This window comes from Nyctibius grandis, chromosome 20, assembly GCF_013368605.1.
Source record: "Nyctibius grandis isolate bNycGra1 chromosome 20, bNycGra1.pri, whole genome shotgun sequence".
NCBI lineage: Eukaryota > Metazoa > Chordata > Aves > Nyctibiiformes > Nyctibiidae > Nyctibius > Nyctibius grandis.
Window position 1 is genome coordinate 6,757,173 of NC_090677.1, and position 27,130 is coordinate 6,784,302.

The window sequence follows — 27,130 nt, forward strand, 5'->3', positions numbered from 1 at the left end:
CCATGGCAACTAGACCATGGCACTAAGTGCCATGTCCAGGCTTTTCTTAAACACCTCCAGAGACGGTGACTCCACCACCTCTCTGGGCAGCCCCTTCCAATGGCTAATGACCCTTGCTGAGAAGAAATGCTTCCTAATGTCCAACGTGAACCTCCCCTGGCGAAGCTTGAGGCTGTGTCCTCTTGTCCTATCGCTAGTTGCCTGGGAGAAGAGGCCGACTCCCACTGCGCTACAACCTCCCTTCAGGTAGTTGTAGACTGCAATAAGGTCACCTCTGAGCCTCCTCTTCTCCAGGCTAAACACCCCCGGCTCCCTCAGCCGTTCCTCGTAGGTCAGACCCTCCAGACCCTTCACCAGCTTGGTCGCCCTCCTCTGGACTTGCTCCAACACCTCAACATCTTTCTTGAAGTGCGGGGCCCAGCACTGGACAGAGAAATGGAGGGGCGGAGGCCGCGGCAGGCCAGGAGTGCTGCAGGACATCCCCTGTGCCACCACACCTGCCCTGGCCCCCCTGGTAGGAGGAAGGGAGCGCACCCCGCTACCGGCACCTCCCCGGAGCAGGGCCGGCTGCCACCCCTTGCTCCGTGCAGGCGGGGGAACACCCAGGGCACTGCCAGGAGAAGGCCGGCGCTGGCCACGTCTCTGCTTCGGGATGCCCGGCTGCTTTCCGTGCTGGCGCCCGGCCCGCTGGAGAGGGGCCCCGCCTCTTGCCGCCGGTCCGGGGCACCTTTGCGGACGTGAGCCCCGACCGTGCGCTGCCTTTCGCCCATCTCCCGGCGGGGCCGCCCCGTCCCGGCACCAGTGAGTCACCGCGACCGAGAAGTTGAGCAGCATCCCCGGGCGAGGACCCGGACGCCCTTCCGCAGCGGGCAGCCCCGCGGGCCGGGCCTGGCTGCGTGCGGCGCGGCCCGTAGCCGCCGGCGGCCGCGCCCCCGGGGAGGGGCGGTGCGCGGCGCGGCTTCTTCAGCCGGCGGCGGCAGCGCTGGCGCGGCGAGATGGCGGCGGGCAGCGGGCTGCTGCTGTGGGCGCTGGGACTCGCTGTCCTGCTGCTGCCCGTGGTGGCCCGTGAGCCGCCCGGCGCGGCGGAGCGACGCTGCTTCTGCCAGGTGGGTTCTGCCGGGGGGGATGGGGTTGGCGGTTCCCTCTCTGCGTGGGGCTGGGGGTCTTGCCCTCGGGGTGCGGACCCTCCCGTGAGCACCGCCGGGTGCAGGTGCCTCGGCTCCTCTCCGAGCGTGGGAGAGGCCTGGAGCAAAGGGACTCGAGGGTGACTCCTGCCCACCGAGCAGCCCCGTGCCCTCTTCCTTAACTGTATTCTGTTCCCGGCCCTGGCAGGAACGGTGAGTGTTTCAGCTGGGGGAGCAGCTCTTCCCTGACCACCCAAGTGCCTCTCGTTGGATGTTTCAGGGATGTGTGTTACTGTAATGCCTGGGAGCTGCCTCATCCCCTCTCCTGCAGGTCTGCCTTGCTGTTTCTCCCAGCTCCGCTGTCCATCAGAGAGTCCAGAGGAGGGCGGCCAAGCTGGTGAAGGGTCTGGAGGGTCTGACCTGCAAGGAACGGCTGAGGGAGCTGGGGGTGTTTAGCCTGGAGAAGAGGAGGCTCAGAGGTGACCTTAGTGCAGTCTACAACTACCTGAAGGGAAGTTGTAGCGCAGTGGGAGTCGGCCTCTTCTCCCAGGCAACTAGAGATAGGACAAGAGGACACAGCCTCAAGCTTTGCCAGGGGAGGTTCAGGTTAGACATTAGGAAGCATTTCTTCTCAGCAAGGGTCATTAGCCATTGGAAGGGGCTGCCCAGGGAGGTGGTGGAGTCACCATCTCTGGAGGTGTTTAAGAAAAGACTGGACATGGCACTTAGTGCCCTGGTCTAGTTGGCATGGTGGTGTCAGGGCAATGGTTGGACTCGATGATCCCAGAGGGCTCTTCCAACCTGGTTGATTCTGTGATTCTGCAGCAGGCACCTGCTACCTGACCCTGCCATGCCCATGGGTGAGCTGGGCTGCCCCGTTCCTTAAAGCTCTTCCAGGCTTAATTCCCCTTGCTAATGTGCCAGGTGTGTTAGCATCTGGCCTGGTGCACTTGGTGCACCTTCTGTTGATACACAGTAATGAGAGAACTGGATATAGTCAACCAAGAGATGAGACCAAGCAGCTGGATTTGGGGAAATGGTTGCTATGCGGATTCCTTTTGGCTTAACTTTGCACAAGCATATTTGCAAGATCAAGGAGTGAAGATGGCGCAAGGTATTTTGTGCTTTATTTTTGTTGCCTTTTAGAAAAAGAAGCTATTATAAAGTCTACTTTTGCTGTGTTAAAATTCTAGCGCTTAAATGTGAGTCAGAAATTGAGAGTGGAGAAACAAAACAAATGCAATTGTGCACTTGGCTTTGCCTTTGACTTCTGGGTGGCTCTTGACACTTCAGTTTCATGTGGAAATGGTAAATACAAGCTATGCTGATAAAGAATTGAAAAATTTGCGTTTTGATTCTCTGTAGGGTTTTTGCTTATACGCTTCCTGCTTAGCAGTGAAGTTTGTCTCAGAATCACAGAATCAACCAGGTTGGAAGAGCCCTCTGGGATCATCGAGTCCAACCATTGCCCTGACACCACCATGTCAACTAGACCATGGCACTAAGTGCCATGGCCAGGCTTTTCTTAAACCCCTCCAGAGATGGTGACTCCACCACCTCCCTGGGCAGCCCCTTCCAATGGCTAATGACCCTTGCTGAGAAGAAATTCTTCCTAATGTCCAACCTGAACCTAAGGTTTGAAGTCTGAGTCAGGAGTGTGGTGTGGGATAAGAAGCCCTAACCACTAAATGAACTGGCATTCTGGCATAGTAGTGGCTTGCAGGCTTTTCTCCTCGAGTAGGAGGAACTGGAGTTGTACTTTGTATGCTCTTGGTTTGTTGCAACGTGCTTCTTGTTTATGGAGCAGCATATGCTTGGTTTAGTTTTCAATACAGGTGTTCAGGTTCCAGATTTTTTTCCAGACTTTATTGCCTTTGGGAGGGCAGGTTATCATTTCTCAGCCTACCCTTGTCAACCACTTAACCTTTTAAAAACACACCCAAGGGCGCTCTTATCTTTTTGTAAAAACTAATCTGCTGATCATCTTGTGCAGAGCTGGTCCGGTGGGTTTATTTACCACCATATAAAATATAGGGCAAGCCTTAAATGGTGTGTTTTACCCTCCTTTGCTTATATATTTGAAGGCCTGGGTGTAGCTTCTGGTTTCTTCCTGTGAACCAGCTCTTGCTGTCTCATGAGCTTGCTTCGCCAGGGGAGGTTCAGGTTGGACATTAGGAAGCATTTCTTCTCAGCAAGGGTCATTAGCCATTGGAAGGGGCTGCCCAGGGAGGTGGTGGAGTCACCATCTCTGGAGGTGTTTAAGAAAAGCCTGGACATGGCACTTAGTGCCATGGTCTAGTTGCCATGGTGGTGTCAGGGCAACGGTTGGACTCGATGATCCCAGAGGGCTCTTCCAACCTCATTGATTCTGTGATTCTGTGACGTAGGGTGAATGGAAGAGCGTTGACTGGTCCATCAGCCCGTGTCGGGGCAGTTGACAAGGGCTGCTTTTGGGAGCGCTTGCTCCAGCAATATTTCAAGCGCTGATTAAGCGGGCCCTAATTGTGGGGTGGATGTTGTGCTCTTGTCTGTCTGCACTACTAAGAGCAATGCCTCGCCTGCTTTTTTTGACTGTTATTTTAGCTCTTCCTTTACTTAGAGAGGTTGCTAACCAGTCCTGAAACTGTTATTAGAAACGTCCATCTGTTACTAAAAACACTTAAGTTTCACATACTGTTTCTGCTTTCCAATCTGTCTCATTAGCACTGAATAACATTTCAATATCAGAGTTCCCTCAAACTTCACAGGCAGTTTGTCCCCCACCCAGATATTCCTGTTTGCATTAGTGTTTTAGTCAGCCATGAATCAATTCTCCATATTCCTAGTAATTATTGCTCATTTGCTGTCTCCAGGCTGATGTAGCTGCATTAAGGATGTGCTACAGGTGTTTGGCAGACTGGGATTTTGACTAGGTTTCCTGTCTGGCAGAGGGCTGGCTTCCTTTGGGGGCATTTCTGTACCAGTACGCTGTCATTACTGGTGAGTCCGGGCACTGAGAGTTGCCTCATTGTTACCTGAACAGACTCTCAAGCCACTCTTGCGTTCTTGTTGAATTGGTGTTCACCTAGCAGCCTTCAGGGCAGGCATTCATACCTAGCACGGTTCCTGACCTCTGTGGGGTGGCTGGAGAGGTAGCTTCCAAGTGCAGAGCAGCTGCAGATCCTTCTTTGCTCACAGATCCTTGGAGGTGCCATCTGACAGCACTTCAGCCTCTGTGGTTTAACCCTATCCTGAGGTTCCCATGTGAGGTTTGCTTCTGTGTGAGCTCTGGAAGCCCCAGTCTATGTTTTCTGGGCAAAAGATGGGGGAGAAAGCACCTGAGCTGGCATATACTGCTTCCAGGGCAGGTGCTGGGCATGACTGTCCTCACCTGGTGCCAGCTACTTGCTCCACTTGTGCAGGGTGACTGCAAGGAAGCTTCTGCTGGGGCAGCAGGGAAAGCATCTGCTTGCCATCAGCCTGGGACTGGTTTGGCTTGTCTGGAAGAGCAGGCAGCTGCCAGGGAAGTTGGGTACAGCTAAAAGCAACTCCTCAGCCACAGTAGTATTCCCTCTCTGTGCCCTGTTGTAGCTGCAAGTGGGAGATGTAGAAAGAGTTTGCCTTCTTTACCTGTGCAAACCACGTGAAGTTCAACAAGGCCAAGTGCAAGGTCCTGCACGTGGGTCAGGGCAATCCCAAGCACAAATACAGGCTGGGCGGAGAATGGATTGAGAGCAGCCCTGAGGAGAAGGACTTGGGGGTGATGGGTGACAAGAAGCTCACCATGAGCCGGCAACGTGCGCTTGCAGCCCAGAAAGCCAACCGTGTCCTGGGCTGCATCCCCAGCAGCGTGGCCAGCAGGGCGAGGGAGGGGATTCTGCCCCTCTGCTCCGCTCTCGTGAGACCCCCCCTGCAGTGCTGCGTCCAGCTCTGGGGCCCCCAACAGAAGAAGGACACGGAGCTGTTGGAGCAAGTCCAGAGGAGGCCACGAAGATGATCAGAGGGCTAGAGCACCTCTGCTCTGGAGACAGGCTGAGAGAGCTGGGGCTGTTCAGCCTGGAGAAGAGAAGGCTCCAGGGAGACCTTGTAGCACCTTCCAGTACCTGAAGGGGCTACAGGAAAGCTGGAGAGGGGCTTTTTACAAGGGCATGGAGTGACAGGACGAGGAAGAACAGTTTTAAACTGAAAGAGGGGAGACTGAGATGAGATATGAGGAAGAAATTCTTTGCTGTGAGGGTAGTGAGACCCTGGCCCAGGTTGCCCAGAGAAGCTGTGGCTGCCCCTTCCCTGGCAGAGTTCAAGGCCAGGTTGGATGGGGCATGGAGCAACCTGGTCTGGTGGAAGGTGTCCTTGCCCATGACAGGGGGGTTGGAACTGGATGGTCTTTTAAGGTCGCTTCCAACCCAGGCGATTCTGTGATTCTTTCCTGCCCAGCTGTGCAGTAGATGGTGGTCATGGATCTGGGACGGAGGCCATAGCAAGAGATGAAAGCCCTAAATCCACTGCCCAGCAGACATTTCTGTGACGCTGGGAAGCAGAAAGAGGTGAGGAGAGACAGACCAGCAGTGCAGGGGAGAGCAGACTGACAGGAGCCTGGGATGGAGGTAAAGGAAGATGAAGCAAAGGCCAAACCCAACAATTACGCAGAGTCCATGTGCGGTGGTGTTTTAACCTGTGTTACACAAGGCGGGTACATCGGTGTTGAGGGATTGAGAGGGCCAACTGAACACCCTCCTCTGTGCTTACTCAGCAGCCGGAGCTGCTTGTGTCCTCTCTGTCCCAGCGGCTCTGTTGCATCTCTTCCCACTGGGCAAACCCAGCCCTGCCCATCAGTGTCACGCCAGGCTCCCACACCTCTGCTGGGTGGGGAGCAGCCCAGCGCTGCCACTCGCCTCGGTGAGTCACAGGTGCCAGCAAGCACATGGCACATGGTTGGGACTGAATCAGTTTGTGTTTCATCTTAAACAGCTTGTTCTAATTATTACAGGCTGAAGATGTAGATAAATATTTTGGGGAGGTGGTGGGGGGAAAGTGTTTTAAGGCACCACCCATTGCAGGGCACGTCTGACACATGCTGTAGCTCAACTGCTCTGACAGCAGGAATTGCAGGCAAAAACAAGTGAGTCTCTGGCTGCATGGAGGGCTGAAGGAAACAGGTACTGGGTGGCAGGTGGTCATGGAGCAAGCAGGAGCTCCTGGGGTGAAGAACATGCCCTGCCAAGTGGTCTGATGCTGCCCGCTTCCCTGTGTCTTACAGCGAGTCAGTGGTGTTTGGTGGTAGCATCACTGAGGCTTAGATCTCAGTCTCTGAGGAGACGTGGCTCTTGACACTGTCTTTGGTACACCTTTTGCACGTGAACTTTGGTAGGTTGGGCACACACAGGTGGTGTCACCAGGCCTGGCTGAGCTTGCAGCTGATCTTCCCACCCGTACTTGTCTAAACCGAGCAGCAGATATTTTAAGATAGAATCATAGAATGGTTTGGGTTGGAAGGGACCATAAAGATCATCTAGTTCCAACCCCCCTGCCACAGGCAGGGACACCTTCCACCAGACCAGGTTGCTCAAAGATCTCCAAAGCGTGACCCCCATCTACTCCTGAGTATTGTGAGAGCATCTGCAGTGCTTCACCCTGGATTATTTTCACGATGGTGTATTGCCAGATTGGTTCAGGCTTGAATTGGTCACTAGAGGTAGCAAAGACAGGCATGGTGCATGCTGTTTGAGTTGAGGGCTGGCTGTGTGCTCTGATGTTACCTCTTCCAGGGATGTCATTCCCTTGGAGTGACACGTGTGTCTAGCGTGGATACAGACAGCAGCTGAAGATTATCCACAAATCTTTTTGTAGGCCACTTTCAGACCCAATCTATAAGCTCAAAGGATGCCAAGTTTCCAGGAACTAAAAAACGTGGTTGGTTGTTTTTTCGTTGTGGTTTAGTGTGTTGTGGGTTTTTTTGATTTTGAAACAGGTTTAAATTGGGTAACTGGTTTTTACAAGGGTGATTCAGGCTAGTGGAAAGTTTAATTGCTGTGCTGTTAATCTTCATCACCACACAAAATGCTTGACAGGATACAGTACATGGATGAGGATGAGACAGTGGACTTCAACGTGACCAGAAGAAATAGAATTGAGACTCCAAATCACAGTGCCTTAACAAAAACTCTTTGCCCAAGCGGAGGAGGGCATTCTGGCGTGCTCTGATACATTTCCCTTCACTCCCCCTTAGATCAGTGTGGCTGAGTCCAAAATATCACAGCCCTTTTGGAAAAACCTGTTTCCAAAACACTAATTCCTGCTATGGAGCAGTCTGGCTCTAGAGCCTGGATTCCTTCCCCCTCTGTCCAAGGTGACTGGAGGAAACTTGCCCTTGCCCTTAAGGTGCTTTATGCTTAATCCAGGCTGTCCTTCCCCACTCTGTGTGTGACTGTGTGCTCCGAGTGCTCCCTTTCTGCCTGCCTTCTCGGAAGGAGGGCAGGGAGTTTCATTTCCACAGTAGTAATTAGAATGGGTTTATTGAAGCTGATGTGGAGCTCTTGCTGAATTATCTGAGGGGTCTCTGGAAATGTGTCAAGGCAGGTGGCTCGTGTTTCTCACGTGGCTTTTTCTTTTCTCTCTGTACACAATAATGTATTTTGCCCTAATTGTGAGGGCTGGAGTAGATCTTTGCTTTGGATTCAGGGAGGCTTTTTCTAATAGCTTGCAGGATTTTACTCCATTTCCTGGGTCTGACTGCTGAGATGCCTGTGACTTTGGTCATCTGCTGCCTTTCCTGCAAGAGGGGAGATACCCACTTCTGTTTGCTGTCCCACAGCAGTCACAGAATCACAGAATCAATGAGGTTGGAAGAGCCCTCTGGGATCATTGAGTCCAACCATTGCCCTGACACCACCACGTCAACTAGACCATGGCACTAAGGGCCATGTCCAGTCTTTTCTTAAACACCTCCAGAGACGGTGACTCCACCACCTCCCTGGGCAGCCCCTTCCAATGGCTATTGACCCTTGCTGAGAAGAAATGCTTCCTAATGTCCAACCTGAACCTCCTCTGGCAAACCTTGAGGCTGTGTCCTCTTGTCCTATCGCTAGTTGCCTGGGAGAAGAGGCCGACTCCCACTTCACTACAACCTCCCTTCAGGTAGTTGTAGACTGCACTAAGGTCACCTCGGAGCCTCCTCTTCTCCAGGCTAAACACCCCCAGCTCCCTCAGCCGTTCCTCGTAGGTCAGACCCTCCAGACCCTTCACCAGCTTGGTCGCCCTCCTCTGCACTCGCTCCAACACCTCAACATCTTTCTTGAAGTGCGGGGCCCAGCATTGGACACAGTATTCAAGGTGCGGCCTCACCAGTGCCAAGTACAGAGGGTCAGCAAGCCTTAGGCTGGTTGAGTGCTTTAGAAGTAAGAAAAGGGGGAGCCTCTTAAATACAACCCAGCACCTTCTTAGGTCTTGTGCATCCCCCATCTGCCTGTTTGTTCCTGGCCTCCCCTGGGGAGCTTTTATGCCACCCCTCAGCAGTGCACTCTGTCACACTTCACAGGAACTGCCCGTGCTGTTGTTTCCAGGCTTGTTTTGCTTGTCTCTGCTTCCAGCTTTCTTGTGCACAGCGAGAAGGCAGAGATTGGGCATAACCCCCTAGAACAGTGGTGTGAGGTGTGTAACTTCTGTGCTGTCTGCTACCAGGATTTTGTAGGCTTTCTGCGACAGAAGTAGCGAGAGGGTTTCTTATCACAAACTGTGGCAAACAGCCCATTCTTTTCTTCATAAATCAACAATATCGATTTAAAACAACTATCTGGTCTTAAACCCCTGAATTTATCTGCTACTAGGGACTGGCAGCTTGCCACGTGTTGTATGGCTACGTCAACATCCAGGAAAAGTCCCTGGCGTGCTGCTGGGAGTGAATGAGTAGTAATAGTTGATTTTGGTTAGGGTGATTTCCCCAAGTGCTTGTTGGGGGTGTGGGGGAAGCAAAACTATTTCTGTGTTGTGCAACTTTGTCACCCAGACAGTAATCTACGTGTCAGAAAGCCATAGCTGAATTTGTGCTACTTTTTTTCTTTTTTTTTTTTCCTTCAGGGCTTGCACACAGCTTGTTAGTTGTTCAGGATGATGCAAGAAGTATTGGCTTTCTACATCAGGTTTAGAACAAATGTTTTCTTGCCAAATGGCTCTCTGAGGAAAGGGGAGAGACTGTTGCAGTTGCTGTGGTTGTGATTAAATTGAACAAATGGCTGCAGTGCACTTGGTTATTAACAACAAGGACGTTCGTTGAGTGCTGTAATCTTCAGTGTCATTATTGCTGCCTAACTGGTGCCTTATGCAAACGCCAGCCCTCACCTGTATGCCATCCCACTGGGAAGCTGAGCTGGTGGTGTGCATGGCTCACAGCTGTTACAGCAGCCCATCTCCTGTGTCTCGCTGGACTTGGCCCTGACAGAAACATCTGTGATCTGTATAACAGTGGCTGACACAGCAGCAAGCTGTGCTGCCATTGAGAGAGACCTGGACAGGCTGGAGAGTTGGGTGGGGAGAAATTTAATGAACTATAACAAGGGCAAGTGTAGAGTCCTGCATCTGGGCAAGAACAACCACATGTGCCAGTACAAGTTAGGGACAGACCTGTTGGAGAGCAGCGTAGGGGAAAGGGACCTGGGGGTCCTAGTGGACAGCAGGATGGCCATGAGCCAGCAGTGTGCCCTTGTGGCCAAGAAGGCCAATGGCATCCTGGGGTGTATTAGAAGGGGTGTGGTCAGCAGGTCGAGAGAGGTTCTCCTCCCCCTCTACTCTGCCCTGGTGAGGCCGCATCTGGAATATTGTGTCCAGTTCTGGGCCCCTCAGTTCAAGAAGGACAGGGAACTGCTAGAGAGAGTCCAGCGCAGAGCCACGAGGATGATTAAGGGAGTGGAACATCTCCCTTATGAGGAGAGGCTGAGGGAGCTGGGTCTCTTTAGCTTAGAGAAGAGGAGACTGAGGGGGGACCTCATTAATGTTTATAAATATGTAAAGGGCAAGTGTCATGAGGATGGAGCCAGGCTCTTCTCAGTGACATCCATTAACAGGACAAGGGGCAACGAGTGCAAGCTGGAACACAGGAGGTTCCACATAAATATGAGGAAAAACTTCTTTACAGTGAGGGTGACCGAACACTGGAACAGGCTGCCCAGAGAGGTTGTGGAGTCTCCTTCTCTGGAGACATTCAAAACCCGCCTGGACGCGTTCCTGTGTGACATGATCTGGGTAATCCTGCTCCGGCAGGGGGATTGGACTAGATGATCTTTCGAGGTCCCCCCCAATCCCTAACATTCTGTGATTCTGTGATTCTGTGATTCTGTGATTCTGTGATTCTGTGATTCTGTGATTCTGTGATTCTGTGATTCTGTGATTCTGTGATTCTGTGATTCTGTGATTCTGTGTCTGATTCGTGGACAAGGGCTGTGTGTGCGTGTGACACAGTCTAGTTGAACGCATCTGTCATCTCTGCTTTTTGAAGAGGTGGAAGTGTCTGACTGATGCCTATTACTCAGACATCAGCGAATTCCAATATATCAATGTATGTTAGAGGAAAAGTGTTCCCAGATAAAACTGCCTGTCCCCAGGCAACAAGTACAGGACACAGCCTGAGGGATGCATCAGAAGAAGTTCTCTGCCAATTCAGCACAGTTGGGTTTAATGTTGTTTAATTCTGGTTAAACTTTACTAGCAGGGGAGGTTCAGGTTGGACATTAGGAAGCATTTCTTCTCAGCAAGGGTCATTAGCCATTGGAAGGGGCTGCCCAGGGAGGTGGTGGAGTCACCATCTCTGGAGGTGTTTAAGAAAAGCCTGGACATGGCACTTAGTGCCATGGTCTAGTTGCCATGGTGGTGTCAGGGCAATGGTTGGACTCGATGATCCCAGAGGTCTCTTCCAATCTGGTTGATTCTGTGATTCTGTGACTTGCTGGTAAAAGGAAAGAAAATTGTGAATTGATTTATTGTCCTCAGTTTCAAAAAGTACTGGCTAAGCTGTTCATATTCAGCTGGTTTTTTTTTTTTTGTCCAACAGGTTACTGGTCATTTAGATGACTGCACCTGTGATGTAGAAACCATTGATGCCTTCAACAACTACAAGCTTTTTCCTAGACTGAATGAACTTCTGGAAAGTGACTATTTTAGATACTACAAGGTAACTTTCTTATACAAGAATTGTATTTATTTTCTGTGCTGCTGCTTTTTTTTAATCTCCCTTGAAGTTATTGCTGATCTTTTTAAAATCAGATACCTACATTTTAATCTTGATCTTTTAAGGATGCAGTCAGTACGTGGGACTCTTCTATTATCAGGAGAATCTTAATGTGGTACAACATGCTTAGAAGATGCACAATTTTAAAGATATTTTCTTATGAGTTCTTCCCTCTTAAGAAATTAAGCAGTAGACCAATGAAATGACTTGTTTTGTTGAGCTGTGACTCAAAAATGTTGACGACCTGAGATCCACATTGCATAATGAGAGTACTCATAGTGTCTCCCCGTTGACATGGAAGGCCTGGTTTAGTTACCAACTGTTTGGGTGAATTGATGGCTGTTGCTGCCAGGCCATCCTCATTAGATGGATTCTGCTCCCACTCGCTGAGATTGCATGTGTATGACTCAGTGTGGGGTTTGTTTGGGTGTGCTCGGGTTATGGGGCAGTATTTTGCCTGCTGCATACAGACACTGAACAGTGACTGTTCCCTGGTTGTTTCTGCAGACAAAGCAAGTATTTACTCTTCTGTAAAAACAGTTCAAAAAGCTTCCAACTTCACTGCAAATTAGAACAGGTCCATATAAAAAAAATCACTGGGGTAGAGCTGCCTCTCCATGCTCCCCCTCTCCACCAAACCCACAAAGTCTTGTTACATGTTTATCATTTTGGAAGAATGATACTTGATACCAACTCACAGAAGAGAAAGACTAGGATTTGTTAAATAAGTTAATGTTGTTTTCCCCTTCCAGTGTTGGGATTTGTAACAGAAATATTAAGATTGGTCTGAATGAAGCATGAGTGGAGATGTCTGTGTGTGAAAGCACCAGAAGAAACAGCAAAGCAAGGATTAAAACAATAACCTGCACTGATAGCAAGGACATGAGCGATAGCAATCGATCTGGTAAACACCAAGGAGTTATTTGTTCCCATCAAGCAAGGCCAGAACACAGAAGACTTGACAGCAGAAGACCTTGGCTCTGGCCACAGGAGGATGGCAGCAAGGCTCCAGCACATCCTCTTCCCGTTCCTCTAACAGGGAGGCAGGCTGTAGTCGTAAAATGCCCAAAACAAGGAAAGAAAATCAATGGGGAGCAATATTCCAAGGCCAAAGATTGCCCCATAGTACCTGTTGGCTCCTAAAGGGTACAAACCACCTGGGCAAAACCCAGTTTGTCGTTGCTCAACGGGAGCCTCAGGATGCCGTTAGGAATCGGTGGCCTATGTGTCCTGTCTTCTGTGTTACCACAAACGGTCCTGGCCAGGCTGCACGGGCACACACATGTCAATAAGAGACAAGTGAATGAGTGGGATCAACTTTAAGATAAATCACACCATCTGTTTCCACTCTCACTGCACTCAACCTTGCACAAAGTCTTGCACTAAGGTGCTGAAGATGCGTGTTGGTAAACTGTGGTGTGGAACGTTGACTTGGTTGCATGGAGGAAATGGGTAATAGGATAATATGTTATTTGTAGGTAAACCTAAAGAAACCTTGTCCTTTTTGGGATGACAACAGTCACTGTGGAATAAGAGACTGTGCTGTAAAGCCCTGCCCATCTGTAAGTACAAAACCCATTCTTTTACCTCTTCTATATTTAGCTTTTGCAGACCAAGAGGAAGAAGCAAGCAAATTACAATAATGAGAAGAGTCAGTAACTATAGCAAAACTGTGGCTCTGATGGAGCTTTCTTAGGTGCAGTAATACTGGTATCCATGAGAAAAACCAAAATGTTACATTCTGAAAGTTTAAAGAAAGGCCAGGCTTTTAATAGCTGACCCTCCATGAGTGGCCAAAAACTTGTCCTGATCCTTCTTTTATTTTTGGTATTAGTGAGATGGGTTTTGGGGAAATCCACTGTTGTTACAAGAAGTGTTCTTGTGTTAATTGCCAGGATCTTCACTCTGTTGGCCCATGAGCTACACAGTGATTTGCAGTTTTGGCTGGCAAATTTGACCAGGCCCTTTCCAGCCCACTCTGTGTGAAATGGCTCTTTGAGTCCTCTGTTTCCCAGTACAAAAGCAAACCCTCTTGTCCCTGTGTCCTAGACAAAAGGGTTTTGTTCACTGAGCTAAAAGAAACCACCTTGACTGCAGATGTCTGCCTGAAAAGAAGGGGATGAGAAAGTGTTGTATAAATTGTGATATGTATGTTAAATTCATCTGTCTTCTCCTCTCCCATCCACTACCCTGCCCCTCAAACAAGTGTCCTTTGCTTCCCTAGTCTTCAAAAAGCACCTATTATGGACCTAAAACAGAGTGATGATTTCTTTTTTTTTTTTTTTTCTCAAAATAACCCTCAATTTTGTTTAAATACTTTTTTCCTTAAAAGGATGTTTTTGGTAATGATTATGACCAGTGTGATGGAGTAATGTTACAATTAGTATTAGCTAGAAGTTGTTCTTATTTTAAGAACCAACTCTTTCACTGCTGTTTTTAATTATTTTGATTTGGGGCCATTTCATTCTGAAAGCAACAAAAATATCTCTTATTCATTGCTTAATTTTTTTCTTCCTGTGCTGCTTGCCATCAGAGCATTTGCTCCTACAGTGCAGAAGTGGTTTTATTGCCTTCCTGCTGATGGAGGAAATAGAAGTGGAGGAGAATTTAGGGCCTGATTGTCTTGTGCATACTGCTCTGGTTATGGTGGGGCTGGCAAGCTTGACGTTACATGATGGAGTGGGAAAAGGGAAGTTTTGGGATGACGTGTATCAGGGGTGGGAGATGCAAGATCCGAGGAGGCTCCTGGGCTCCTGCCAGGAGCACCAGCATCACCGGGAGACAGGATGCCAGATATCAGCTGACCAGAGGCCACTCCAGCTCCTCTGAAGTTTATATTGGCTTCCCCAACCTCACGCTTGGATAAGCAAAGCATAACCTGACGTAGCACCCGTGGAAGGCTGCTGACCTTTTGAGGAGTCTTGTGAAAAATCAAAATAAACCACCATGAATATTGCTTAACTGTAGTCTGTGGAGCAGCCAGAAATTGGATGTGTTGTAAGCTAAGCTGAGGGCTTTCAAGAAAGATGTTGAGGTGTTGGAGCGAGTCTAGAGGAGGCCAACCAAGCTGGTGAAGGGTCTGGAGGGTCTGAGGGAGCTGGGGTTGTTTAGCCTGGAGAAGAGGAGGCTCAGAGGTGACCTTACTGCAGTCTACAACTACCTGAAGGGAGTTTGTAGTGAAGTGGGAGTCGGCCTCTTCTCCCAGGCAACTAGCGATAGGACAAGAGGACACAGCCTCAAGCTTGGCCAGGGGAGGTTCAGGTTGGACATGAGGAAGCATTTTTTCTCAGCAAGGGTCATTAGCCATTGTAAGGGGCTGCCCAGGGAGGTGGTGGAGTCACCATCTCTGGAGGGGTTTAAGAAAAGCCTGGACATGGCCCTTAGTGCCCTGGTCTAGTTGACGTGGTGGTGTCAGGGCAATGGTTGGACTCAATGATCCCAGAGGGCTCTTCCAACCTCATTGATTCTGTGATTACCTTCTAGAAACTGTGGTAACATTCCTAATCTTTCTCAAAGATCAGACTGAAAGGCCACATCATCCCCACATGTAGCACATGGGGATTAATGGAGCAGTCAAAGCACATGCAGCCCCTCTACAAAAATCAGCTCAATTTTGTCTTTCAGGATGAAGTCCCTGGTGGAATCAGGTCTGGAAGTTACAAGGTAGGTGTGCCCCTGTGCGCAAAATGATGCAGCTTATGGGACCAGTTCCATGTCACTGCAGCTGATAAAAGCTGCCTTAATGAGATGGGCAGTATTTGTCAGGATGTACTTCGTGGCTAAATTTTTACCCTCTTCAAGCGTTTGGCATGCTGTAGAGCCTTCGATGTGGCTGTGCTGAAGTCAGGTATTCCCCTCCACTACTGTAGAGCAGTTTAGATTTCTCCAAGAGCAGCTATTGTCAGGCACAAAATGCTCCTAAGGCCAGTGCCAGAGGCTGCTGTGAGTCCCTGCAACAATCCTCACAATTGCATAAGCCTGGGAATATCTGCAAACATCCTGTGGAAATCCAGGGTGGGATGAATCATAAGTGTTTCTGATGGTTAAACTGGTTAGTGCATTAAAGGCAGAATTATAACAGCAGAAAAACTGCATTTTAATCCTCTTCTCTCCCTATTCCTTTGCTTTTCAACCCAGTATTCGGAAGAAGCCAACAACCTTGCTGAAGAATGTGAAGAAGCCAAGAGACTTGGAGCTGTTGATGGCTCTTTGAGGTTTGACTTTTTTCCACAATCCTTACTTGTCTTGAAGGAAACATAGTATCAGTGCTCTTTCTGATAGTCTTTTTCCACTTTCTTTGCAGCAAGGAAGCCCAGCAGGCAGTGCTCCAGTGGACACAGCACGATGACTCTTCAGACAGTTTCTGCGAAGCTGATGGTATGGGGACCTGTTTGATCTGACAAGTCTTGCAGTGGGATTTTAAGCACCTCTGCGAAACTTTCAGGCCAATGTGTGGTATTTCAGCAAGCCTGGAGCCTATATAGCATTACTTCTCTTTTCCACCTTACTCGCCCTCAGTATTTTGAAAATAATATGGTGCAAATATCATGGAATCATAAATGGTTTGGGTTGGAAGGGACCTTAAAGATCATCCAGTTCCAACCCCCTGCCATGGGCAGGGACACCTTCCACCAGACCAGGTTGCTCCAAGCCCCATCCAACCTGGCCTTGAACACTGCCAGGGAGGGGGCAGCCACAGCTTCTCTGGGCAACCTGGGCCAGGGTCTCACCACCCTCACAGCAAAGAATTTCTTCTTCATATCACATCTCAATCTCCCCTCTTTCAGTTTAAAACTGTTCCCCCTCGTCCTGTCACTCCATGCCTTGTAAAAAGCCCCTCTCCAGCTTTCCTGTAGCCCCTTCAGGTGCTGGAAGGTGCTAGATGGTCTCCTCAGAGCCTTCTCATCTCCAGGCTGAACAGCCCCAACTCTCTCAGCCTGTCTCCATAGCAGAGGTGCTCCAGCCCTCTGAGCATCTTCATGGCCTCCTCTGGGCTCGCTCCAACAGCTCCATATTTCTGACAAAGCTTCCTTGCTGGTCAGGGTCTGCTGTGTTTAGCAGCTTGGATGGAGCACACTCAGAGTTTGCTTTGCCATCGGTGGCCTTGCGCTCTGATAGCTCTGAAGGCCACAGAGCTGTGTCCTGCTGCAGTGGGTTGATGCACAGCAAATAGTATGCCCCTGCCTCTCTGGGGAGCGATGAGCTGGTCTCTCTGCTGGGAGGACTGTTCAGTATGCGAAGGCGTGGCTGGATCAGCCTTGGAAGATGTCATTTTCCTTGAGAAGCTTTTGTCCCTGACTCAGCACTCTGCTTTGCAGACATCTATTCTCCTGATGCGGAGTATGTGGACTTACTCCTGAATCCTGAACGCTATACTGGCTACAAAGGGCCGGATGCCTGGAAGATCTGGAACAGTATTTACGAAGAAAACTGCTTCAAGTAGGTGCTTTGGGAGACGGGTCCCACGAGCTTGCAGGCGCTGATTTTTGTGGAGGGGCCGCACATGCTTTAACTGCTCCTTTAATCCCCATCCTCCTGTCTTTGCTGCAGTGCTTGTGCAGTGTGGGCTGCCCAAGGAGGGGCCAAGCTGTGGGGCTGCCCCATGAGCCCCCCTTGGCTGCTCTTTGCCCCATGGCCTGCCCTGGTGCAGGCTCCCCATGCAAGCCCTGCCATGTGGCAAGACAGCAGCCTGGCAGGGGTGCAGATGTCTTGTGCAATGTGGTCCTGGGCACACAGTCCTGTCCTCTGTGGCTGTTGCAGGGAGCTCTCTTCCTGAGTCTGTGTGCCAGTTTGAATGCTGCTGTGGGTACCCCTGGGGCTGATGCACGGTACTGGTGGGCACTGGTCTGTAGTCTTGCCTGCTCTGATCTCTCTAGTGATTTCCTCTCCATTCGTACTAGCGTGTCATGTTGCACCAAGGCTGTGGGATAATGTCCACTGGCACCTGTGTAGACACTTGAGTTTTCCTAGCTGTTTTTTCTAAATAAAGAAGGGAAAAATAACCCAGAGAGCCACATTTTGCTCTATCCTTTTCCTGTCTGAGCAAAGCTAAAGCATGGAAGGGGTTCTCAGATCTCCTTAGGCTGCTTGACTGTGGAGAAGTAACTACTTCTGCTGTGCTGTTTCTGCACAGCAAGGAGACAGTCACTTATTTACCTGTCTTCTTTAAGTGATTTTTTTTTTCCTCTTAGGCCTCAGAATGTAAAAAGACCTTTGGCATCTGGTAGAGGTGAGTCATTTATTTATCTCACTAAGTGGTTTAGTAGTGTGCTGATCCTAGCTCCAGGAACAGTAAATGCTCTGAGCTACTTCTGCTGAATGAGAAACACGTTGTAGCTCTTGGTCAAGTCTAGAATTTTATGGCTAATGGAGGGGTACCTGGAAGGGTGACTTTCTAGCATCCATCACAGAGAAAGGAAGTCTGATCCTCCACTCATGGAAGAAATGTGAGCTTTGGAGGGACTGGGAGCAGGACTGAACCCTGAGATTTTGCTGGGTCCCTGGCTTCTGTACTCGGCAATGCCAAACCATCTGTGATGGACTGAAGTGAGAACCTGGCTGGGATCCTGTGGGGACGCCATCCAGTGAGGGAAACTCTGCCCTAGAGGCTAAGGCTAGACAGTGTAAATGAAAGTAGGGAAGGGTTTTGGAAACATAAGAACTTCTCTTGCCCAAGGCTGCTAAGAGACCCCATGTCTCCTGATGCCCCATCCTGCCCAGACATCTAGAACATCATCAGTCTCACTCCCTGTTTAACCTGAACACAGCTCCAGCAGCACCTTCTGGGGTGATCTCTTGACTTTCCTAAACTGTGTAGGTGCTTTCCCCCCTCCTTAGACCCTTGTGCAAATGACTGGCACTTCAGGAGCAGCACTGCTGAAGGCAACGTACAATGTCCTTTAAAATATCAGTGCTTCCCTTGACCACCTCTGTTTAGGGCAAGATCTGAATGAAATAACACAGGTATGTTGAAGGGAGAGGGGAGGACTCCTGTTTTGCAGATCAGGAAGCAGGAGGACATAAAAAATGAGGATCTGACCTGATACCTGCAAGAGTTGTTGCAAGGGACTAATAAACTGCAGGAAACAGGGATGGGGTCCTTGAGTATCCTGTCTGAGGTCATACAGGAGATCTCTGGCAGAGGCAGACACATGTGTCCTCTGTTTTCTGCTTCAGCTGTGTGGTGGCTTTACTTCCTCTGCAAATATTGATCCCTCCTGTGTTGGTCAGGTTACTCGGGAGCGTTGCTCGTCTTGTGAGTTCACTGCTGCAGTTTGAGATGATGTTTTCTCTGTTCAGAACATTTCTAAACCTCCCTGGAGAGGCTCGCTCTCGTGTCAGAGCAGATTAACAGAGCAATCTTAATGCATGTGCTTTGGAGTTTAATTTTGGTCATGTGTAATTTTTATCTCCTCTTTTCTCTCCTTCCACCACTTGTGCTTTTTTTTCATGAGGAGACGATGGAGGTGAGTGGCACTCTGTTTTTACTGATAACAGAAACAAATGTGGTGTCTTTATTGTGCTGTCATGAGCTGTACCATTAGGTAATGCACCTGGTTAGCAAAATCATTATTTGGGCAAAATCCAAATTTGTCTTGAAATTCTGCTGTGTTCAGGACCCTGTGAGGAGGTACCTCCATGCTCCCTGTCCCTGAGGCCAGCCCATCCTTGTGTGAGGCCCTAAAAAGCACCAGCAGTTTTTTAAAAGTACAAGTCCCATTTGAAGGTAGTCACTGAAGTGTCATAAGCCTTCAGGAACAGGATTTGCATTGTGGGGTTTTTTTTCTGTGCATGTTATTGCTGAGAAAGCAGCTCTCAGGCTGGGGCTTTGAGAAGACTTGGAGTCCCCACAGCCTCTGCAGCTGGTAGGAGCTGGGTGCCCAGCTCCCTTAGGCCCTGCAGGCCTCATGCCTGGGAAAGGCTGTGCCCTGGAGCTGTTTGCCCTCTGCAGCACTGGGCCTGTGTATAGGGCTTGTCTTTGTCTCCAAATTATCTCCATCATCCTTGTTTACCCCTACACTGTGCTGTTCTGCAGTGCTTTTGTCCACCCTGCCCCAACACTTGCTGAGATGGGTGGCAAAGACCACATGTGCTATGTTTAGCTGCTGCCACGCTATGTTCTAGAAGCATCAGTCAGAAGGGTGGGCAGGAAAGCAATTTTCATGCTCTTGTAGCGCTCCTTTCCCTGCTTCTGCAAAGTGGAGTGGGCAGAGGTCCTCTGGGGATGGGCCTCAGAGGTGCTTTCAAGGCATCAGGCTTGGGCAGTACCTTCCTTGAGTCTTCTGGGCTTCCTTGAGCAGCACCTTGGGCTGTTGCCCTCCTGTGCCGCAGAGGGGAGGGTACTGCCCTGTCTCATTCGTGTATCATCCTGTTGTGCTCTGAAAGTGATCGTCCCTCTGTCCTTGGCACTGGTGAGGCCGCACCTTGAATCCTGTATCCAGTTCTGGGCCCCGCACTTCAAGAAAGATGTTGAGGTGTTGGAGCGAGTCCAGAGGAGGGCGACCAAGCTGGTGAAGGGTCTGGAGGGTCTGACCTACGAGGAACGGCTGAGGGAGCTGGGGGTGTTTAGCCTGGAGAAGAGGAGGCTCAGAGGTGACCTTAGTGCAGTCTACAACTACCTGAAGGGAGGTTGTAGTGGAGTGGGAGTCGGCCTCTTCTCCCAGGCAACTAGTGATAGGACAAGAGGACACAGCCTTAAGCTTCGCCAGGGGAGGTTCAGGTTGGACATTAGGAAGCATTTCTCAGCAAGGGTCATTAGCCATTGGAAGGGGCTGCCCAGGGAGGTGGTGGAGTCCCCATCTCTGGAGGTGTTTAAGAAAAGCCTGGACATGGCACTTAGTGCCATGGTCTAGTTGGCATGGTGGTGTCAGGGCAATGGTTGGACTCAATGATCCCAGAGGGCTCTTCCAACCTCATTGATTCTGTGAAAGGTGTGGCCAAAGAAGTAGCCTAAAACATGACGCTGTGTTAAAGCCCTCCTGCTGCTGCAAGGCATCTTAAACTGATGGGCTGGTTTTCCTTTTGTTTCCAGGGCACACGTTTTACAAGTGGCTGACAGGTAATCCTTTAGCAAAACTCGGGTTGCTCTTCCTGGGATGAATGCAAAATGTTCAGGGAGTGGGTGGGAGTTACTGGCCACACTCGGGTGGGATTCGATTTCTGTCTGACAGCCAGAAGAGGAAAATTCAACGTATGCTTTCGGTATCTTAAAGTGTCCGTTTCTTTTCAGGTGTCTGTGTAGAGAAACGAGCCTTCTACAAACTCATTTCTGGTCTCCACGCAAGCATCAACATCCATTTGAGTGCCAGGTACCTTTTACAAGGTAAATGCTACTTTGTCTTAGCTCTCCTGCATCAGTCCTGAACTGACACTTGTGTGGCTCTGCTAAATGCTAGCTGGAGCCTGTTCCAGCAGGGTTCAGGCCTCCTTCTGTGCTCTTCTCTTCCCTCCCTCAGCACACAGGTTGTGTAACAGAATCAGGAATGCAGTTACCACACGCCTTCAGGTCTGAAAATGGCTGTGCTGTGCTCTGTACTGAGACTTCCAGCACGTAGTCCTTCTGTTCCTCCTCCAAGGTTATTCTGGAGTGGGTTTCTAACTGCACATCAAGGCTGTCCCTTCCTAGCCTGTCTTTATGACAGTCAGTTTAGCAATAATCTCACCCAGCCTGTGAAATGCTTGGCTGGGCTTTCCCAAGAGCCTCGATCCATTTCCATATGCCATTTCCATTCCCTTGGTCCATAAGTAGCTATCTGAAGAATCTAAATTTCAACCCTGGAGTTGAAAATCTAGGGTGATGTGAAAACATGCTTTGTGTCTCGCATGGCCAAGGGCTGTGGCATGCCACTCGTGCAGCGTGGAGGCAGGTTCTGACTGACTTTCTGAGGGATTTAGTCATGGTAGTTTAGAGTGGTACCTGTGGAACAAGCCCTACCACCTTTATTCTGCTAAAGCTTACAAAAATCAAGTACAGATTTAGAGAGAGCTGTTGGAATTTGGCTAAGTAATTTAGATTTAACTAAGTAATTATATTTAAGTCTCTACGGCCCATGTAGGCCTCACCTTGATGTGAGTTAGACTACGTTAGAGTTGGGGCATAGAGTAACAAGAGAAACATCAAAGGCAAGAGATGAGTTGGAAGTCTGCAGAGAGGATTAGGAAAATAAGGTTGGTTGCAGACAGCCAAGTAAGCGTCTTTGCTTGCCCTGTGTAGAAAGGGCTAGCTTCTGTTGGTGAAAGGCTACACAAGGTGATCTCTGCTCTGAGAATGTTCCTTGGCTCAGCTTGGGTTCATGCAGGGATTCCCATCTGCAGGTGCCGTGGTCATCTTGTAGAGAGCCTACCTCAGCTCGGAGCTGGAAGGAGTCCTTTCCTGCTGGGCTGGGTATCTATTGGTGATTTAGAAGATAAAGCTTCTCCTATTTTTTTTTCCCCATTTTTATACATCAGCTTGTGCCTGTGTTACATCTTCCACTCCATACTTTATAGAAAGTACACAATAGGATGAGCAAACAGAAATATTTGTGGAGCCTGTGGGCTTGGTAATGGAAAATAGAGGCCAGTCTCCCCTGATCCTTGGCTGCTTTTGTTCTCTTCCATTTCCACAATCGAAGGAACTCTCTCAAGCTGTCCCTGTTCATTAGGAGGCCTCTGGCCCCCACGCTCCTTCCCAGTGCAAGGTGGTCAGGAGGCCCACGCTGACCAAACTGGAGACCTCTTCTGAGTTCTGCAGCAAGTCGGTGGCTTTTGTGGGCAGGAGTGAAGGAACGAAGGGACCTTCACAGCCTGTCTAGTACATGCATCCAGCCCTCTTCACTTGCAGACAAATGTTGAGCTATTGCCAGCTTACACAGAGCTGCTCTCAGAAACAGCTCAACTGATGAGAAACTCTTCAACTGATTTAATTCTGTTTAAAATGGGCAGCCTCCATTTTTAGCTGTTGCTTGTAAGCTCGTGTTTCACAGAATCAACCAGGTTGGAAGAGCCCTCTGGGATCATCGAGTCCAGCCATTGCCCTGACACCACCATGTCAACTAGACCATGGCACTAAGTGCCATGTCCAGGCTTTTCTTAAACCCCTCCAGAGATGGTGACTCCACCACCTCCCTGGGCAGCCCCTTCCAATGGCTAATGACCCTTCAATGTTTCAAACCAACTGACAAAGCTCTGCAGGAATTCTGTGCTTGTTGGGGTTTGAGTTTGGTTAAAAGCACGCTGCTCTTGACTCTTGAGCAGCTTGTGGTTAGCGAAAGGGCTGTGACTTGTAAAGCTGGGAGCTCCCTGGTTAGAGTTACATTTCACCATGTACCTTGGGACGGTGGGAGGAGCTGAACCAGAACTCTACCCATCTGCCTCATGTCTTTGGGTTTTTTTTTTTCCTCAGATACGTGGTCAGAGAAGAAATGGGGCCCCAATGTTACAGAGTTCCAACAGAGATTCGATGAAGTCATCACCAGAGGGGAAGGTCCCAGAAGACTCAAGAACCTGTATTTTCTCTACCTGATAGAGCTGCGGGCCTTATCCAAAGTGCTGCCCTTCTTTGAGCGCCCAGGTTTCCAGCTGTACACAGGCAATAAAAGTCACGATGTGGAAATGAAAAACCAATTGCTGGACGTTCTCCATCTGGCCAAGTAATTACATTTGGTACCTGGGGAGAATGGCTCTTTCAACCCTGGCGTCTCTGAGCGTGCTTAACCTTTCACTTAAAGCACCTAGAAAGGCAGGTTCTGGGTTCTTTCTTGGAGTGGGATTTGTGCAGTAGGGTAGTATTGCTGGGAGGTCATCACTATCTGTATTCAACCTGCAAACAGGGTAATTAGGGCCACTGTTTAATAATCTAGGCTGCCTTTTTGATTTAGCAGAATTGACTTTAATAACCACCTAGGTGTCAGCTCTGAGACTGGCTCCCTGTTTGACTCATCTGTGGAATGCCAGGCCTGGCTTTGTGGTTTTGACCAGAAAAAAGGTCCTAAACATGTTGGTAATGGAGGTTTGGGCTGTTGGACTGAGTTTGGAGTAAGATGAATGGAAGATACCAGAACCAGATGGAAATGCATCTCTCCTAATGCGATCAATGTTTCACAGAATCACAGAATCAATCAGGTTGGAAGAGCCCTCTGGGATCATCGAGTCCAACCATTGCCCTGACACCACCATGGCAACTAGACCACGGCACTAAGTGCCACGTCCAGGCTTTTCTTAAACCCCTCCAGAGATGGTGACTCCACCACCTCCCTGGGCAGCCCTTTCCAATGGCTAATGACCCTTGCTGAGAAGAAATGCTTCCTAATGTCCAACCTGAACCTCCCCTGGCGAAGCTTGAGGCTGTGTCCTCTTGTCCTATCGCTGGTTGCCCGGGAGAAGAGGCCGAGTTTGAATTCATCTTGTCACACTCCTGTGCCTTCAGTGCTTACATCTGTTAGAAAACAGGCTACAATTGCTTAGAAACCGTAGAACTGCTGAAGAGGTCTCTAAGGTGAGATGCAAGCTAAAATCAACAGTTTCCAAGGGATCTCAGAAACAAGCAGCTTGACTTAGAAGACATCTCAAGATGTCCAGTGTCTAACAGCTATCAGTTTCATTTGCACACCTAACCAGATGCTGCTGTGGATCTGGAGTGCAGCCGTACAAACCAGCTGTGGAGAGCTAAAACTCTCTTTCATTTTCTTTCAGGTCTTTCCCACTGCATTTTGATGAAAACTCATTCTTTGCAGGGAATAAAAAGGAGGCTGCTAAACTCAAGGTAATTGGCCAGCCCTTCCCTTGGGGCACTTGGTACCTAAAGGGTATTTTCAGGTGTGTGGGATAATACTAGATCTGAAAGGGACCCCAGTACGTGCAAGGTACCAGGACAGGTATTTCCAATTCATTTTGCTTTCTGGATGGATACTTGTGGGTAATGACAGGCTGTTGGGTGTGCGTTCAAGAGCTGCTGAGGGCCCCACTTCAGAAAGCGTTTCCCTAACTCAGTCCCACTCAATTTAGCCTGAAATCACAGAATCAATAAGGTTGGAAGAGTCCTCTCGGATCATCGAGTCCAACCATTGCCCTGACACCACCATGTCAACTAGACCATGGCAGTAAGTGCCATGTCCAGGCTTTTCTTAAACACCTCCAGAGATGGTGACTCCACCACCTCCCTGGGCAGCCCCTTCCATCAAATCCAGGATTAATACATTATTGGATTTGGATTAATACACGGAAGAAGGCCTAATTAGTTCGTAACCATGAGCAACTTGAATGTCTTTTCCCCTAGGAGGAATTCAGGCTACACTTCAAGAATATTTCAAAGATAATGGACTGTGTTGGTTGCTTCAAGTGTCGCCTGTGGGGGAAGTTGCAGGTAAGCTTCGTTAGGAGCTGGGGATGTGTCTGGAAGCACCTCAGCTGTTGTGACTCTGGTGAGCAGATGAGGTTCTCAGATATTGCTCAGCTCCTAGATACAGATCAGGGCTGCTTGAATTGTCACCCAGTCCAGTCAGCAGGGAGCAGTGGGCCTGGCAGCAGCTGCCTCTTGCCTCTGCAGCTGAAAACTGGGGTAAACCTGCTACAGCTGCTCCCCGAGAGAGGGGAGGGGGTGCAGAGCCACTGGCAAGCGAGGCAGAGGGTGCTATAAAACTGGGGGTTCGGCGAGATCTGCACTGAATGTTACACGTGGTCAAACCTAGGCAGGAAGCATCTGCTGGGCAGCTCTGCTGTCACAGGAACAGTAAATAAACACAGTGTCCTGGCTCTGTTCTGCTCCCTCCTCTGAGCCGTGTGAAGGGAAATCCAAGGCTCGCTCAAGGATGTCAGCAGGCGTCCTTGCAAAGCTGGAGGAGGGAAGTAAAGTCAAACCTGAGTCAGGCCCTGGATAACTCTCTGCTATTAAATGTTTGTCGTGCGCAGACGCAGGGCTTGGGTACGGCGCTGAAGATCCTCTTTTCTGAAAACCTGATAGAAAAGATACCTGAGAGCGGCCCTTCCTATGGATTCCAGCTGACCAGACAAGAAATCGTTGCCTTATTTAATGCTTTTGGAAGGTTAGTTTGAGACTTTTTTTTCCTTTTACACAAGCTGCTGTGTTACAGAGTCACAGAATCAACCAGGTCGGAAGAGCCCTCTGGGATCATCAAGTCCAACCATTGCCCTGACACCACCATGTCAACCAGACCATGGCACTAAGTGCCATGTCCAGGCTTTTCTTAAACCCCTCCAGAGATGGTGACTCCACCACCTCCCTGGGCAGCCCCTTCCAAAGGCTAATGACCCTTGCTGAGAAGAAATTCTTCCTAATGTCCAACCTGAACCTCCCCTGGAGCATGTTGTCCCCAGCCCAGGTTGCTGTTCTATGCTCACTTCAGAGCTCTCCTTCAAGCTTCTCCCTTCCACCAGTTCATTCCCAGGTCTGTTTGCAGCAGTTGTTTAACAGGAATCCATCAGTCCAGCCCCTGTGGAGAGCTGGGTGAGGAGTTTTTGGCAGTAAAGGAGGGTAATGAGGCCTTCAGGAGGGAGAGGAGATCACAGGACACTCTGGTTATCCATTAGCGCTTAGTGGTATTGACAGAGCTAGAGTTCCTGGCCAACAGGTTTTCCAAAGGATTCTCCAGGCAACGTTGGTGCCGATGCTAAAGCTCAGGGGTCCTCCTGCATCTCACTTCGAATCACTTGTGATCGTACTTGTTGCGTGTGAGTGGCCAGCAGTGGGGGGGCCCTCATGTGCATCAGGCAAATCTGGAGCACCCCAAACTACTCTTCCCTGGGGATGTTGCTGCTCTCCTGAGGACACTGAGGGCTGGCAGGCAGAGCCACCTTCTTTCTTCCCTTTCCCCCTCTGCCCAGCTAAAACTTGACCCTGGAAGTCCTCTGCTGTGGGAAAAGACTGGGGCCAGGCAGCTCTTTCTCAAACTCCAACCTCATGTCCCACCTACAGGGATTTGAAGAGCCTTTTAAAACCAGACCTCCATCTTTGTGCTGCTTGTTCACAAGTGATTTGGGTTATCCCAAAACCAAACCCTTCAGAAGAAATGAGCTTATATTGCAGGGAGACTCTGCAACCTGCCTGCAGAGCTGGTAGTATTATGGTCTGGTTTTTGACCTCTAGTTAATGGGTTTGTCTGATCGCTGCTGAGCTCTCTGTAACATCCTGGTCCGCCGTGTTTCTCAGTGTTTGCTTTAAAGAGTCTGCGAAATTAGTGGGGAACCAGAACCTAATTTAGCCTAAATCCTAAATTCTCTCTTCCCAAGAGCTCCTTGTAGCTTTATGTGATAGCAGTCCCTTTCCCTGGGATTTTAAATAAGGTGTGATGCAGGTGTTGCTCTAACCTTTTCCTTTTGCTTTCCTTGCATGTAGGATTTCGACAAGCGTTAGAGAACTGGAAAACTTCAGGAACATCTTACGAAATATGCAGTGAATTCATTGGAGAAAGAGAGACTTAAAGAGTTTTACTGCTCTAAAAATGGACAAACACCATTGTTCCATCACACTCCTGACCACTTGCTGGATGTCCTGTTCCCAGCTGATTGTCTGTAACCTGCTGATGGTAAATATTTTCTACAAGGGAAAAAAAAAAAGCTATTTTTTTTTTAATAAAAATGGGGACTATATGTAAAGTTTATTTTATATATGGGAAGATTGTTCTGAGTAACTTTAAACAGTGCTGTATTATTTTGATGGATTATACCCTTTTCTTTGCCTTCAAAACATGGAGGTAGGGCAAGAACTGTGCCACTGATGAAACTTGGGGGAAATTCCTTGTCTGCTCCATGATTCCCACCAGCCACTTGCTTACAGTCTCTCTACACTCACTTTCTGCCACATAAAAAAGACTGC

At 49.4% G+C, this 27,130-nt stretch overlaps 1 protein-coding gene across 1 annotated transcript; it reads left to right on the forward strand.

Annotated features, from left to right (window-relative positions):
- Positions 1-995: 995 nt before the first annotated feature.
- On the forward strand, positions 996-26,872 carry ERO1A (endoplasmic reticulum oxidoreductase 1 alpha). The gene is made up of 16 exons (XM_068416634.1): positions 996-1,106; positions 11,143-11,262; positions 12,798-12,881; positions 14,944-14,982; positions 15,457-15,533; positions 15,623-15,696; positions 16,638-16,758; positions 17,511-17,548; positions 18,774-18,785; positions 20,351-20,377; positions 20,549-20,641; positions 22,703-22,949; positions 23,992-24,061; positions 24,575-24,661; positions 25,207-25,340; positions 26,651-26,872. The coding sequence occupies exons 1-16, from the start codon at positions 996-998 to the stop codon at positions 26,709-26,711; spliced, it is 1,395 nt and encodes a 464-aa protein (XP_068272735.1). The 3' UTR covers positions 26,712-26,872.
- Positions 26,873-27,130: the final 258 nt, after the last annotated feature.

Bases quoted from the DNA above. Each gene is read 5' to 3' on its own strand.
- ERO1A (XM_068416634.1), top strand. From the start codon at position 996: ATGGCGGCGGGCAGCGGGCTGCTGCTGTGGGCGCTGGGACTCGCTGTC. The intron at 1,107-11,142 runs GTGGGTTCTGCC...TTTGTCCAACAG, and splicing joins AGCGACGCTGCTTCTGCCAG to GTTACTGGTCATTTAGATGA. The intron at 20,378-20,548 runs GTAATCCTTTAG...GTTTCTTTTCAG, and splicing joins GTTTTACAAGTGGCTGACAG to GTGTCTGTGTAGAGAAACGA.